We start from the raw sequence: 10,114 nt of genomic DNA, 5'->3' as shown, positions 1-10,114 counted from the left end.
TTTTTCATTAAAAACCTTATTTTTTTTAGCATTCTTTTTTTTTTTTTGTGTGGGGGAAAAGTACTATAATGTTAGTTATGGGTTTGCATTTATGAGTGTAGAGAGAATTATGAATGAGATAGAGTGGTTGTGGAAACAAGTGGTTGCTGCTGAATCATATATACGAATGGCACAGTTATGAATCTCGAGCTTAGCTCTTTATCTTCTGTCTCCCTCTTATTATCAACACGCTTACAGCTGTATTACAAAGCTACGACTCTTCAACCCCTTCTATTTTTTCATTAAAAAGTTCGTCACGTTAATACTCCTCGGGTCTTAAATATAAAACTTTTATACTAGTACATACTCCTCCGGTCTTTAATATAGGACCCAATTGTTGAGTTGGTTTTGGTCTTAAATATAAGATCTATTTATCATATTTTTTAATTTTCTCTAAATTACCCTTATAGATACTCCTTCAACCATAATCAAGTAGAAGAGGAAGATGGGGTATTAAGAAAGATGATTATGGTATTTTAAGAAAAAAGTGTCACATTTCTTATAATTAACTAACTTACCTAACTTCCTTAATCTAATCAAATTAGTTAAATGGGTCTTATATTAAGGACCGGAGGAGTATAAGAATATCATATTTAGAACTAGAGAAGTATTATATTTTTATTATAATCAATTTAAACACATAAATATGTTAATGTCGAGTTCGAGCTCAAGACTTCAAACATAACGTATAACAACTTGTTATTAAATATAATAACTTGTTTTTAAAGAAAATTGACTCATTAGAATTCAATTTTCCACTTATTATTTTTGTGGAAGTATGTGTGAGTAGTTCCTCCTATGTAGTTGGGAAGGTATGGCAATTAATTTTACCTTTCATATTTTGAGAAAAACAGATAATACTTCTTCTTTTTTTGGTTTAGATAAAAAGATCAATTATATAAAAACAAATACTACTTTTATCTTTATTATTTGGAGGAAAGCAATTCCCCTTCTACCTTATGTATTAAAAAACATTGGCTTATTGCTTTAAACTCGATCACAAATTTATAGCCTCAACTCCCACCAAATTATAGATGGGGAAAAAAGTCAATGTTGTCGAAAGTGAATTGAGCATTAAATTAGTTTTTCTTAATAAAAAGGCAAATGATATTAATAAAAAGATCAACACCACAAGTTCCCAACTAACAATGATCAGCAAGAAAATAGATATAAAAGATATAGGAAAATAGTTTAGAACTTTTAACATTTCGAGAAAATAAGTGTAAGAAAGAAATAATGTCGTCCATAATTATATTTCCTGATCCCGCTATTATACTTTTAAGATGAGCAAATTGCTTTATAACGACCATAATTGTGATTGGAGAAGTATAAAAGCAGGAAAAAAAAAAGAATTCACAATCTAGAAAGCATCTAGTACTTAACAATTTGCTTTAGTGAAAAAGATTGTTCTTCAAAATATAATGTGATGAATTAACATTCAAATTCTCTTTAAAAGAGGTGTCTACATTCAGTACCCAACAGTGTCTCGAATATAATCGAATAAAATTGTCTCCAATAAAATGATACATATGTTTAGCAAAAAATATTTTTTAAAATAATACCTAAGGAAAAAAAATGAAATTAAACATTAATTATTCATATATTTTTAAATAATACATCCGGTTACATCCAAACAAATATAATTCTTTTTAATCTCACGTATACCCGACTCAAATACTATTTATTGTCTATTACATCACCAAAATCATTAATTATGCTAGATCAATTATTCAACTAAACTAGCATAAGCTTTCGTAATTAACCAAAAATACTGATAAATCATGAAATATATATGCACTATTAAAGGAAAACCAACCAAAAAACAAATAAGAATACGAAATAACATAGTTTTGGCCTTTTGGTTTATTAATTTTGTTAACAAGAAAAAAGCGGTTATTATTATTTTATTTTATTTTTGGGAGAATTACAATGAGATTCTATGCAAGAAAAAATACAAAAAAAAATCCCAGAAATTGTTATTCTTCACTTTAAAACTTGTCATTGTAAGTTGCTCAAGTTGTTATTGGACTTTTTAGTAGTTATTTTTCTAATTTGGAACTTGATTATAATTCTCTTTTTTTATTTTTTCTGCGTGTAGACGGCGACAAGAAGTTCACGTGACTTTGTAAGTGGGAGAAGTGAGCAGGAAATGAAGTAGGAACCGACCGTATTGGGATTGATCCTTTGGTTAGAGAATCTTTCTGTCGTTTTGTATTTTGGTGAAAATCTCACTGTCGTTTTAAATTAGAAGGAACATAACAGGGTTGGGAGGGACTGCCAATCATCCCGTGTTTTGGAAGAAAACTGTTTTTCTTAGTGCTATTTTATCACTCGTTTTATTAAATTTTTGACACGAATATTATTTATTATTTTTTTAGAACTCTATATATCAAATATGAATAATAAAAATTGTTGAATTTTAAAATAGTGTTAATGATGCTTCAAATTTTTTTTAGCTCTATAAAACACAATAGAAATGATTTATAAATAAAACTAGAGGGATAATGTTTATTTTAATATATGTTTTCTTGATGTGAAAAAAATACAAATGAAGAAATTAAAGTAAAATTTATTTTAAATTTTTTTATATACATTTGTGTTTCTTACAGATATTATATGCATTTATGGTAACATTCAAAAATATTTATCTATTTATAAGTACATTTTTCATAAATTGAAACAAAATTTCTTTTACATCTCTGTATCCTATAAATACAGTAAAAGAAATAAAAAATTCATTGGATGGCGCGGAGCGCCAGTTGAAGTGAAGGACAAGGAGTGGGTCCCACTCTCTCCCCGAGAGCCTCCAACAGAGTCTTCACCTCGCAGTGTTTAAAAGCAGCTGCAAAGCACCTTCGTTGTAAGCAAAATTCATCTCTTTTCAAACTTGTCAAAATTAAAGCGCTCTTCTTTTCTCTGAAAAACCTCTCATTTTTTCTCTCTTCACTTTCCTTCTTCAGCTATCTCTTCTTCAATAACGTTTCACACTTGAAAAAGAGTAAATTAAGGAAAAGGCCATCCATCCAAGCATATAAAATAAAGTGCAAGGGAAAGGCCAGTGCTTTACCAAGCTGAGGGAGAAGAACATTACTTTTTTTTTACTGTTCATGGTACTCATGGGCTTCTTCAAGCTCACTATAATGTGGAATGTGCTGCTGGTTCTGGTTCTAGCAAGTTCACTTGTTGGTTCTGCTTCAGCTTCTGTGTCTTATGATCGCAAAGCCATCACTATCAATGGCCAAAGAAGGATTCTCCTCTCTGGATCCATTCATTACCCAAGAAGTACCCCCGAGGTATTCATTTCACTATTACTCTGAAATGTGCTTCGTCAATCTCTCTGCTTCTTCATCATTTCAAGCTCACCCATGGCTCCCTCTTTGTTTTTATCAAATGGGTAGCTAAAGTTTCTATCTTTTTTATCGGTTTCAGATGTGGCCGGATCTTATTCAGAAGGCCAAGGACGGTGGTTTGGATGTTATCCAGACTTACGTTTTCTGGAATGGTCATGAACCTTCACCGGGCAAAGTAATCAACGATTGCAACTACTTTTGCTTTTGCAGTTTTAACAGTGCATTTTTTATTTGGGTGGAATAGTAACAATAACTAATTTGTTTACTGCTTTTCCTTCTTTATTTTAGTATTACTTTGAAGGCAACTATGATCTGGTGAAGTTCATAAAGTTGGTGAAGGAGGCAGGCCTTTATGTTCATCTGAGGATTGGCCCTTATGTCTGTGCTGAGTGGAATTTTGGGTAATGAAATGGAAACTTTGATTTGCTTTTGTGACAAATTAAATTTTTTTTTTTTCATGTCTGAACCATATATATCTAAACACAATCAATTTGATCTGTTTACAGGGGTTTTCCTGTTTGGCTGAAGTACATTCCAGGTATCAACTTCAGAACAGACAATGGGCCTTTCAAGGTGAGACAACTCTCATCCCTTTACCTGTAGAATGGCCAAAACAAAATCTCTACCTTTTCCTCTTTGAGTAATCTGATTAGCTTCTAATGATTATTTTAAATTTTTATATTGCTATGGTGAAGTTCCAAATGCAAAAATTCACCAACAAAATCGTCAATATGATGAAAGCAGAAAGGTTATTCGAGTCGCAGGGCGGTCCTATAATTCTTTCCCAGGTAGACAAAACACCCTCTTTGCCTTTTGCTTAATCTAATAGCTTGTTTTAGAATATCTAGTCTCGTCCTTGAGAAGAAAAGAGAAAGGGTCCCCTGAGTTATATTTTCAAACATTTTTTGGTATACAGATTGAAAATGAATATGGACCTATGGAGTCTGAAATTGGTGCTCCTGGTAAAGCCTATACTCAATGGGCAGCTCATATGGCTGTAGGACTTGGTACGGGTGTTCCATGGGTCATGTGCAAGCAAGATGATGCTCCTGATCCTATTGTAAGTGCATCTCGGCTGTGTCTTTCTCGGAATTATTATCATTGTCATTATTATTTATTCTTTTTTCCTTCTCTTGACCAAAGAAATGTTTCATATGCATGCAAATTTTAATCACTGAGCTTCATACTTGAAGGTTGAAACTAAAACTCCCAATTTTTTAGCTTCTAATTTCACGGTAAATTTTGACAGATCAACAGTTGCAACGGCTTCTATTGTGATTATTTCTCTCCTAATAAGGCCTATAAACCAAAGATGTGGACAGAAGCTTGGACTGGCTGGTACAATAATTTGTTGCTTGTATTTGGCTCGTCATTTTTTTTCACTTCTGCAGTCTTACTGAGAACAAGAAACACAAAAACCAGAGAAGTAACCTAGAAGTTCCTTCCCTGAATGCAGGTATACTGAGTTTGGAGGTCCTGTTCCTCACCGACCAGCTGAAGACTTGGCGTTTTCAGTTGCAAGGTTTATACAGAAAGGGGGATCATTTGTAAACTATTACATGGTATCATCTTTGTCCCATGAACTCAATAAGCAACCACGTGATTTTGTTTTTTAAATTTATTTTTTATGACAGAACAAAATCCCTTTATTTTTTCATTTCAGTACCATGGAGGAACAAATTTTGGTCGAACTGCTGGTGGTCCATTCATTGCTACAAGCTATGATTATGACGCACCTATTGATGAATTTGGTATGCACAGCGATCTTATGTATGACCAATAAGCACTGATGTGTTTCGCTTTTAAAGCTTCCAATTCAGTAGTTACATCACTTGACGTTAACTGAAAATTGAAGCCTGTTTTTATTCAGTTTTATCAATTTTGTTGTGACCCTTGGGAATGAATAATGTTCTCTGTAATTCCACTTTAGTATGCCATGCTCCAAAATGTCGTTTTTTTGTGGGAGCAGAACCCATCTGTTGATGTGTGACAGTGAAAATATAATATTTGACTGGGAGACGACTTCCATCAGCCAGTATTTCGGTTTGTCTATTAGTGTAATATGTAAAATGAATACTGTTGACCATTCTGCTTGTTGAATATCTCACATATCTAGTTGATTTTATTCCTTGTCAGTGGTCCATTTAGTCTCTTATATTAATATATACCCAAAGAAAAAGTAAACTTATCGTCATGTAGAAGTAAGCTCATCTAGTTTCTCTCCTGTATAAATTTTGAGTAGCAACACTTCTTCTTCCTTTATGCAGGACTGCCTAGACAGCCAAAGTGGGGCCATCTGAAGGATTTACACAGAGCAATAAAACTCTGTGAACCTGCTTTGGTATCTGCAGATCCTACTGTATCACGGCTTGGAAACTATCAAGAGGTCTAATAACAAAGTTCACCCCCCCAAAAAAAAAAAAAAAATCAATCCTAAGAACTAATAAGTTTCTTTTAACTTTTTGTCCAGGCTCATGTCTTCAAATCAAAGTCAGGAGCTTGTGCTGCATTCCTTGCAAATTATAACCCAAGATCTTTTGCAACAGTGTCGTTTGGAAATATGCATTACAACCTACCCCCATGGTCTATAAGCATTCTTCCAGATTGCAAGAATACTGTCTATAACACTGCAAGGGTGAGAAAACAAATTAAATGGCTGTTTATTTCATATATTTAGCTGGGTCAATTATAACAGAGATTTTAGTCACAGACTAGATTGACCAACTGATCAAGTAAATAAAATATCTCTGTGCAGGTTGGGTCTCAGAGTGCACTGATGAAAATGACTCGTGTTCCTATGCATGGAGGACTTTCTTGGCAAGCATTCAATGAAGAGACAACCTCTACTGATGATAGCACCTTCACCACTTCTGGCCTTTTGGAGCAGATAAATACAACGAGAGATGCATCTGATTACCTGTGGTACTCCACAGAGTAAGAAACTCATAACTCTGCAACTAGCTTTCTCCATTTATTTTCCCTACTATCTTTGGCTAGACTCTTCATTGATAAAGCTGATTATTCATTCCTTGTTCAAATTTTAATACTCATTCCTTTTCTTTTCAGTGTTGTGATTAATTCCAATGAAGGCTTTTTGAAGAATGGAAAGGATCCTGTTCTTACAGTCTTGTCTGCTGGACATGCTTTGCATGTTTTTGTCAATGGTCAGCTGGCAGGTGAGCAGCATAGCCTTTTTATGCAGAATACCGACACATCCATTTTTTTATGAACAATCCCAAGAATTTAAAAAATTATTCCAATTCCATACCTTTTCTTTCCTAGTAAGATCCATTTTCCTTTTTTAAATCCAAGGTTTGTTTGTGGGGAAAGTCACTTGATGTATGCTTCAGGGGAATTGATAGAATTAGAAGGCATAATCGTTCAGTATCTGATCTGGTGATTTTTTACAAGCTTGATGGAAACCCTTAATTTAGCTTCGTTATCTTGCTTTTAACAACTCTACCACGCTGTTTTATATTGCAAGCTTATAATTTTTTGGCTGAGCATTTTACTCTTTTCTTATGGCAGGAACTTCATTCGGAAGTTTAGAATTCCCAAAGCTAACGTTTAGTCAAAGCGTGAAGTTAAGAGCTGGTGTTAACAAAATCTCCCTGCTAAGTGTTGCAGTTGGACTTCCGGTCTGTCTGTCTATCTCTCCCTTTCCTTCTCTCTCTCTCTCTCTCTCTCTCTCTCTCCACACACACACACACACACACACCCCATGCATTGAAGAATATATCCTTTCCCTATTTTGATTTTCCAGCAATAAAGCTGAGTTATGAACTTGACTAAATAACCCTGTCCTGATTTTTGTTGACATACAGAACGTTGGTCCACATTTTGAACGATGGAATGCTGGCGTTCTTGGCCCAATTTCATTAGACGGTCTCAATGAGGGAAAAGGGGACTTGTCATGGCAGAAATGGTCCTACAAGGTTCTTTTTTTGAAACGTTTGTGTGCTTCCTGTATCTTCTGTTGCTGGATTTTCCTTAAGATTCACTGGAGGTTATGCTTCTTTCAGGTTGGCCTTAAAGGTGAAGATATGGGTCTTCATTCTCTCAGTGGTAGTCCATCAATTGAGTGGACTCAGGGATATTGGGTTGCAAGAAGACAGCCATTGACTTGGTTCAAAGTGAGGACCACAAAGACTCTATCTTTGGTTTTGCTTAAAAACATGATTATACTGACCTTTTCATAACTTCTTAACATCCACTCTTTAATTGCATTACTAGTAATCATCATTAATAATACTAAAAGTAGTGACATAACTTAACATCCTTTTAATATTATTACAGACAACTTTTGATGCCCCGCGTGGAGTTGCGCCGCTGGCTTTAGACATGGGCAGCATGGGCAAAGGTCAAATTTGGATAAATGGACAGAGCCTTGGTCGCTACTGGCCTGCCTACAAAGCCTCTGGAACTTGTGGTGACTGTGATTATGCTGGAACTTATAGTGAGAAGAAATGCAGTAGCAACTGTGGCGAGGCTTCTCAAAGATGGTGAGAAATAAGTAACTTTCGCTGAAGTCAAATTGAATGTGTTGGATCTTATTGTTCAAAAGATTTTAACTTAGTCCCTATAGTTCTACAAATCTCAGTCTCTGCTGTGAATATAAAAACGTCATGAAACTTTAAGGACAAAATCAGTAATTTATCTTTTTCTTTCTTTTCTTTTTTTGGTTCAAAAAACAGAAAAAAAGGAAATGCTGGTGAGGAGCTATTAGCAAACTTACTAGTGATTTATGATTTCAGGTATCATGTTCCTCAATCATGGCTGAAGCCAACTGGAAACTTACTCGTTGTGTTTGAAGAAATGGGTGGGGACCCCAATGGAATATTTTTGGCTAGAAGGGATATAGATAGAGCATGTGCTGCTATATATGAGTGGCAACCAAACCTCATAAGTTATCAGATGCAAACTTCTGGTAAATCTAGCAAACCAGTGAGACCAAAAGCTCATTTGTCATGTGGCCCGGGCCAGAAAATCTCCTCCATCAAATTTGCTAGCTTCGGCACTCCAATAGGGTCCTGTGGAAACTTCCGTGAAGGAGGCTGCCATGCGCACAAGTCATACGATGCCTTTCAAAAGGTATTAATTCTTCTTCATTCTGTCGTTTATTGTCTGTGCTTTCAATTTCCACTTATTTGAAAATTTCTTTCCATGAAAGTATCATTTTTTCAACCCCTACTGTTACAAAGAAGCACTTAGTATTTGGCCAAACAGATAAAACAGTGCCTAAGAAACACAAATTTCAAGGCTTTGTTTACAAAATCTTATTACTTCAATTCCGTAGGCCATGTGATCCTTTTAGTTTACTGCTTCTTTTGGCTTCTTCTAAGTTCCTACTTGGATCACTATTCAATATTGAGTTTGCTGTTTCAGAATTGTGTTGGGCAGAACTCATGCACAGTGGCCGTGTCTCCTGAAAATTTTGGAGGAGACCCATGTCCAAACGTCATGAAGAAACTCTCAGTGGAGGCCATCTGTACCTGATGAAGATGATGATTATTATTCCCAGAAAACCAAAATGGGGATAAAGTTACCAGGGTGATCTTCACTATTGTGTTTTTTTTTTTTTTCCTTCTTTCCCCCACCGTGCATAGATCTTTTAGTGATCAACCAAGTCTACCACTACAATACAAGATAGCCCTCAAGCATTGATTTGCTTTGGCTCTTTACCAAGGTGAAGTTGCAGAAGAAACACAACACTCCTTGGTTAAAAGTCTGTAGGGAGATTGCTGATAAGATGATTGTGGATTTCTGTGAATAGAGTATTGGTATTCTATCTTCTGCCTAATTCAAAAGGTTAAGAAGTAAAACTGAAGAATCATTGCTGCTAGATGCACATTGAGACGATGGTAATTGAGTCCATGTGCAAAAAAAATGTTTCCTGCTGTTGTTTCAGTGTTGAAGAAGCCTCTTGCTTCCTGTAGTATTATTTTTAATTCCCTCTTGTAATCTTCTGAGAGGCAATTTTAGTTGCTTCTTTCTTTCTTGTATGAAACGTCCCAAGCCAATAAGATCTGGTACATCATTTTGATGTGGTTGTTGAATTCAATTATTGCCTTTTGACATTAGCATCATCTTACACTTAACTCACGCCTAGCCTATATATAAAAGAATTCATGAAGGAATCAATATTTTACAATAAAATCAATGGGAAAGGTATGGCAATAACGTGCATATATAAATAATGATGAGCCAAAAAAGGGTTATCTTGGTTAGTCTTGACTTGAGAATTCGGCAACCTGCTACATCAGTAACATCAAGGCCAATGAGAAGTATATAGACGTGTGTGTGTGTGTGTGTAGAGAGGGAGAGAGATAAACAGAGATAAGTAAGAGTAGCTGTTAGGTTGTAGGTCAATTTAGGCTAAGTAAACGAAATCACTATCAGCCATGTTGCTTGCTAATCATGATATGGTACTGATTTTGCTCAAGTACAAGCTTTTAATGATTCGGAGACCTGAACGCTTGTGACCCTGCGTGTCATGAATTTTTTTTTCTGGGGATGAAACACATGACGCGCGTACACATGTAGTTCAGATTGTTTCATGCTTCAACTTTTGGAGGTGTTTGGATAGAAACCAAATTATGGTTTCAGAAATATTTTTACGATTTATGAAATAAATATATAGAAGAATTTGTTTCGTTTTACGAAAAAGTGTTTTTGAAACTATAGTTTGGCGGTTGCCAAACACTCTCTTTGCCTTCTTGCTTCAT

The 10,114-nt window shown here is 35.0% G+C and overlaps 1 protein-coding gene across 2 annotated transcripts; it reads left to right on the top strand.

Annotated features, from left to right (window-relative positions):
• The first annotated feature begins 208 nt into the window (after window positions 1–208).
• Window positions 209–9,450, top strand: LOC114747914 (beta-galactosidase 1). Of its 2 annotated transcripts, XM_028936257.1 has the most exons (20): window positions 209–221; window positions 3,136–3,332; window positions 3,469–3,564; window positions 3,678–3,790; window positions 3,896–3,962; window positions 4,085–4,177; window positions 4,306–4,449; window positions 4,639–4,727; window positions 4,846–4,951; window positions 5,053–5,140; window positions 5,657–5,775; window positions 5,860–6,024; window positions 6,145–6,323; window positions 6,456–6,565; window positions 6,918–7,027; window positions 7,214–7,324; window positions 7,412–7,522; window positions 7,686–7,891; window positions 8,144–8,480; window positions 8,775–9,450. In XM_028936257.1, exons 2-20 carry the CDS (start codon window positions 3,147–3,149, stop codon window positions 8,883–8,885), a joined length of 2,541 nt encoding a protein of 846 aa, XP_028792090.1. In that variant the 5' UTR covers window positions 209–221; window positions 3,136–3,146; the 3' UTR covers window positions 8,886–9,450. The 2 variants fall into 2 exon arrangements, with proteins under 2 accessions (XP_028792090.1, XP_028792089.1); XM_028936256.1 differs by lacking the exon at window positions 209–221 and having other exon boundaries at window positions 2,927–3,332.
• The last annotated feature ends 664 nt before the right edge of the window (window positions 9,451–10,114 follow it).

Source organism: Neltuma alba, unplaced genomic scaffold (assembly GCF_004799145.2).
Source record: "Neltuma alba isolate B1F8T4 unplaced genomic scaffold, ASM479914v2 tig00005508_pilon, whole genome shotgun sequence".
Taxonomy (NCBI): Eukaryota; Viridiplantae; Streptophyta; class Magnoliopsida; order Fabales; family Fabaceae; genus Neltuma; species Neltuma alba.
Note: the sequence above shows the minus strand (reverse complement) of the source record. Positions and strands in the feature narration are given on the sequence as shown.

Coding starts and splice junctions, on each gene's coding strand:
- LOC114747914 (XM_028936257.1), top strand. CDS start 3,147: ATGGTACTCATGGGCTTCTTCAAGCTCACTATAATGTGGAATGTGCTG. Junction 7,325..7,411: donor GGCAGAAATGGTCCTACAAG/GTTCTTTTTTTG, acceptor TGCTTCTTTCAG/GTTGGCCTTAAAGGTGAAGA. Junction 7,523..7,685: donor AGCCATTGACTTGGTTCAAA/GTGAGGACCACA, acceptor ATATTATTACAG/ACAACTTTTGATGCCCCGCG.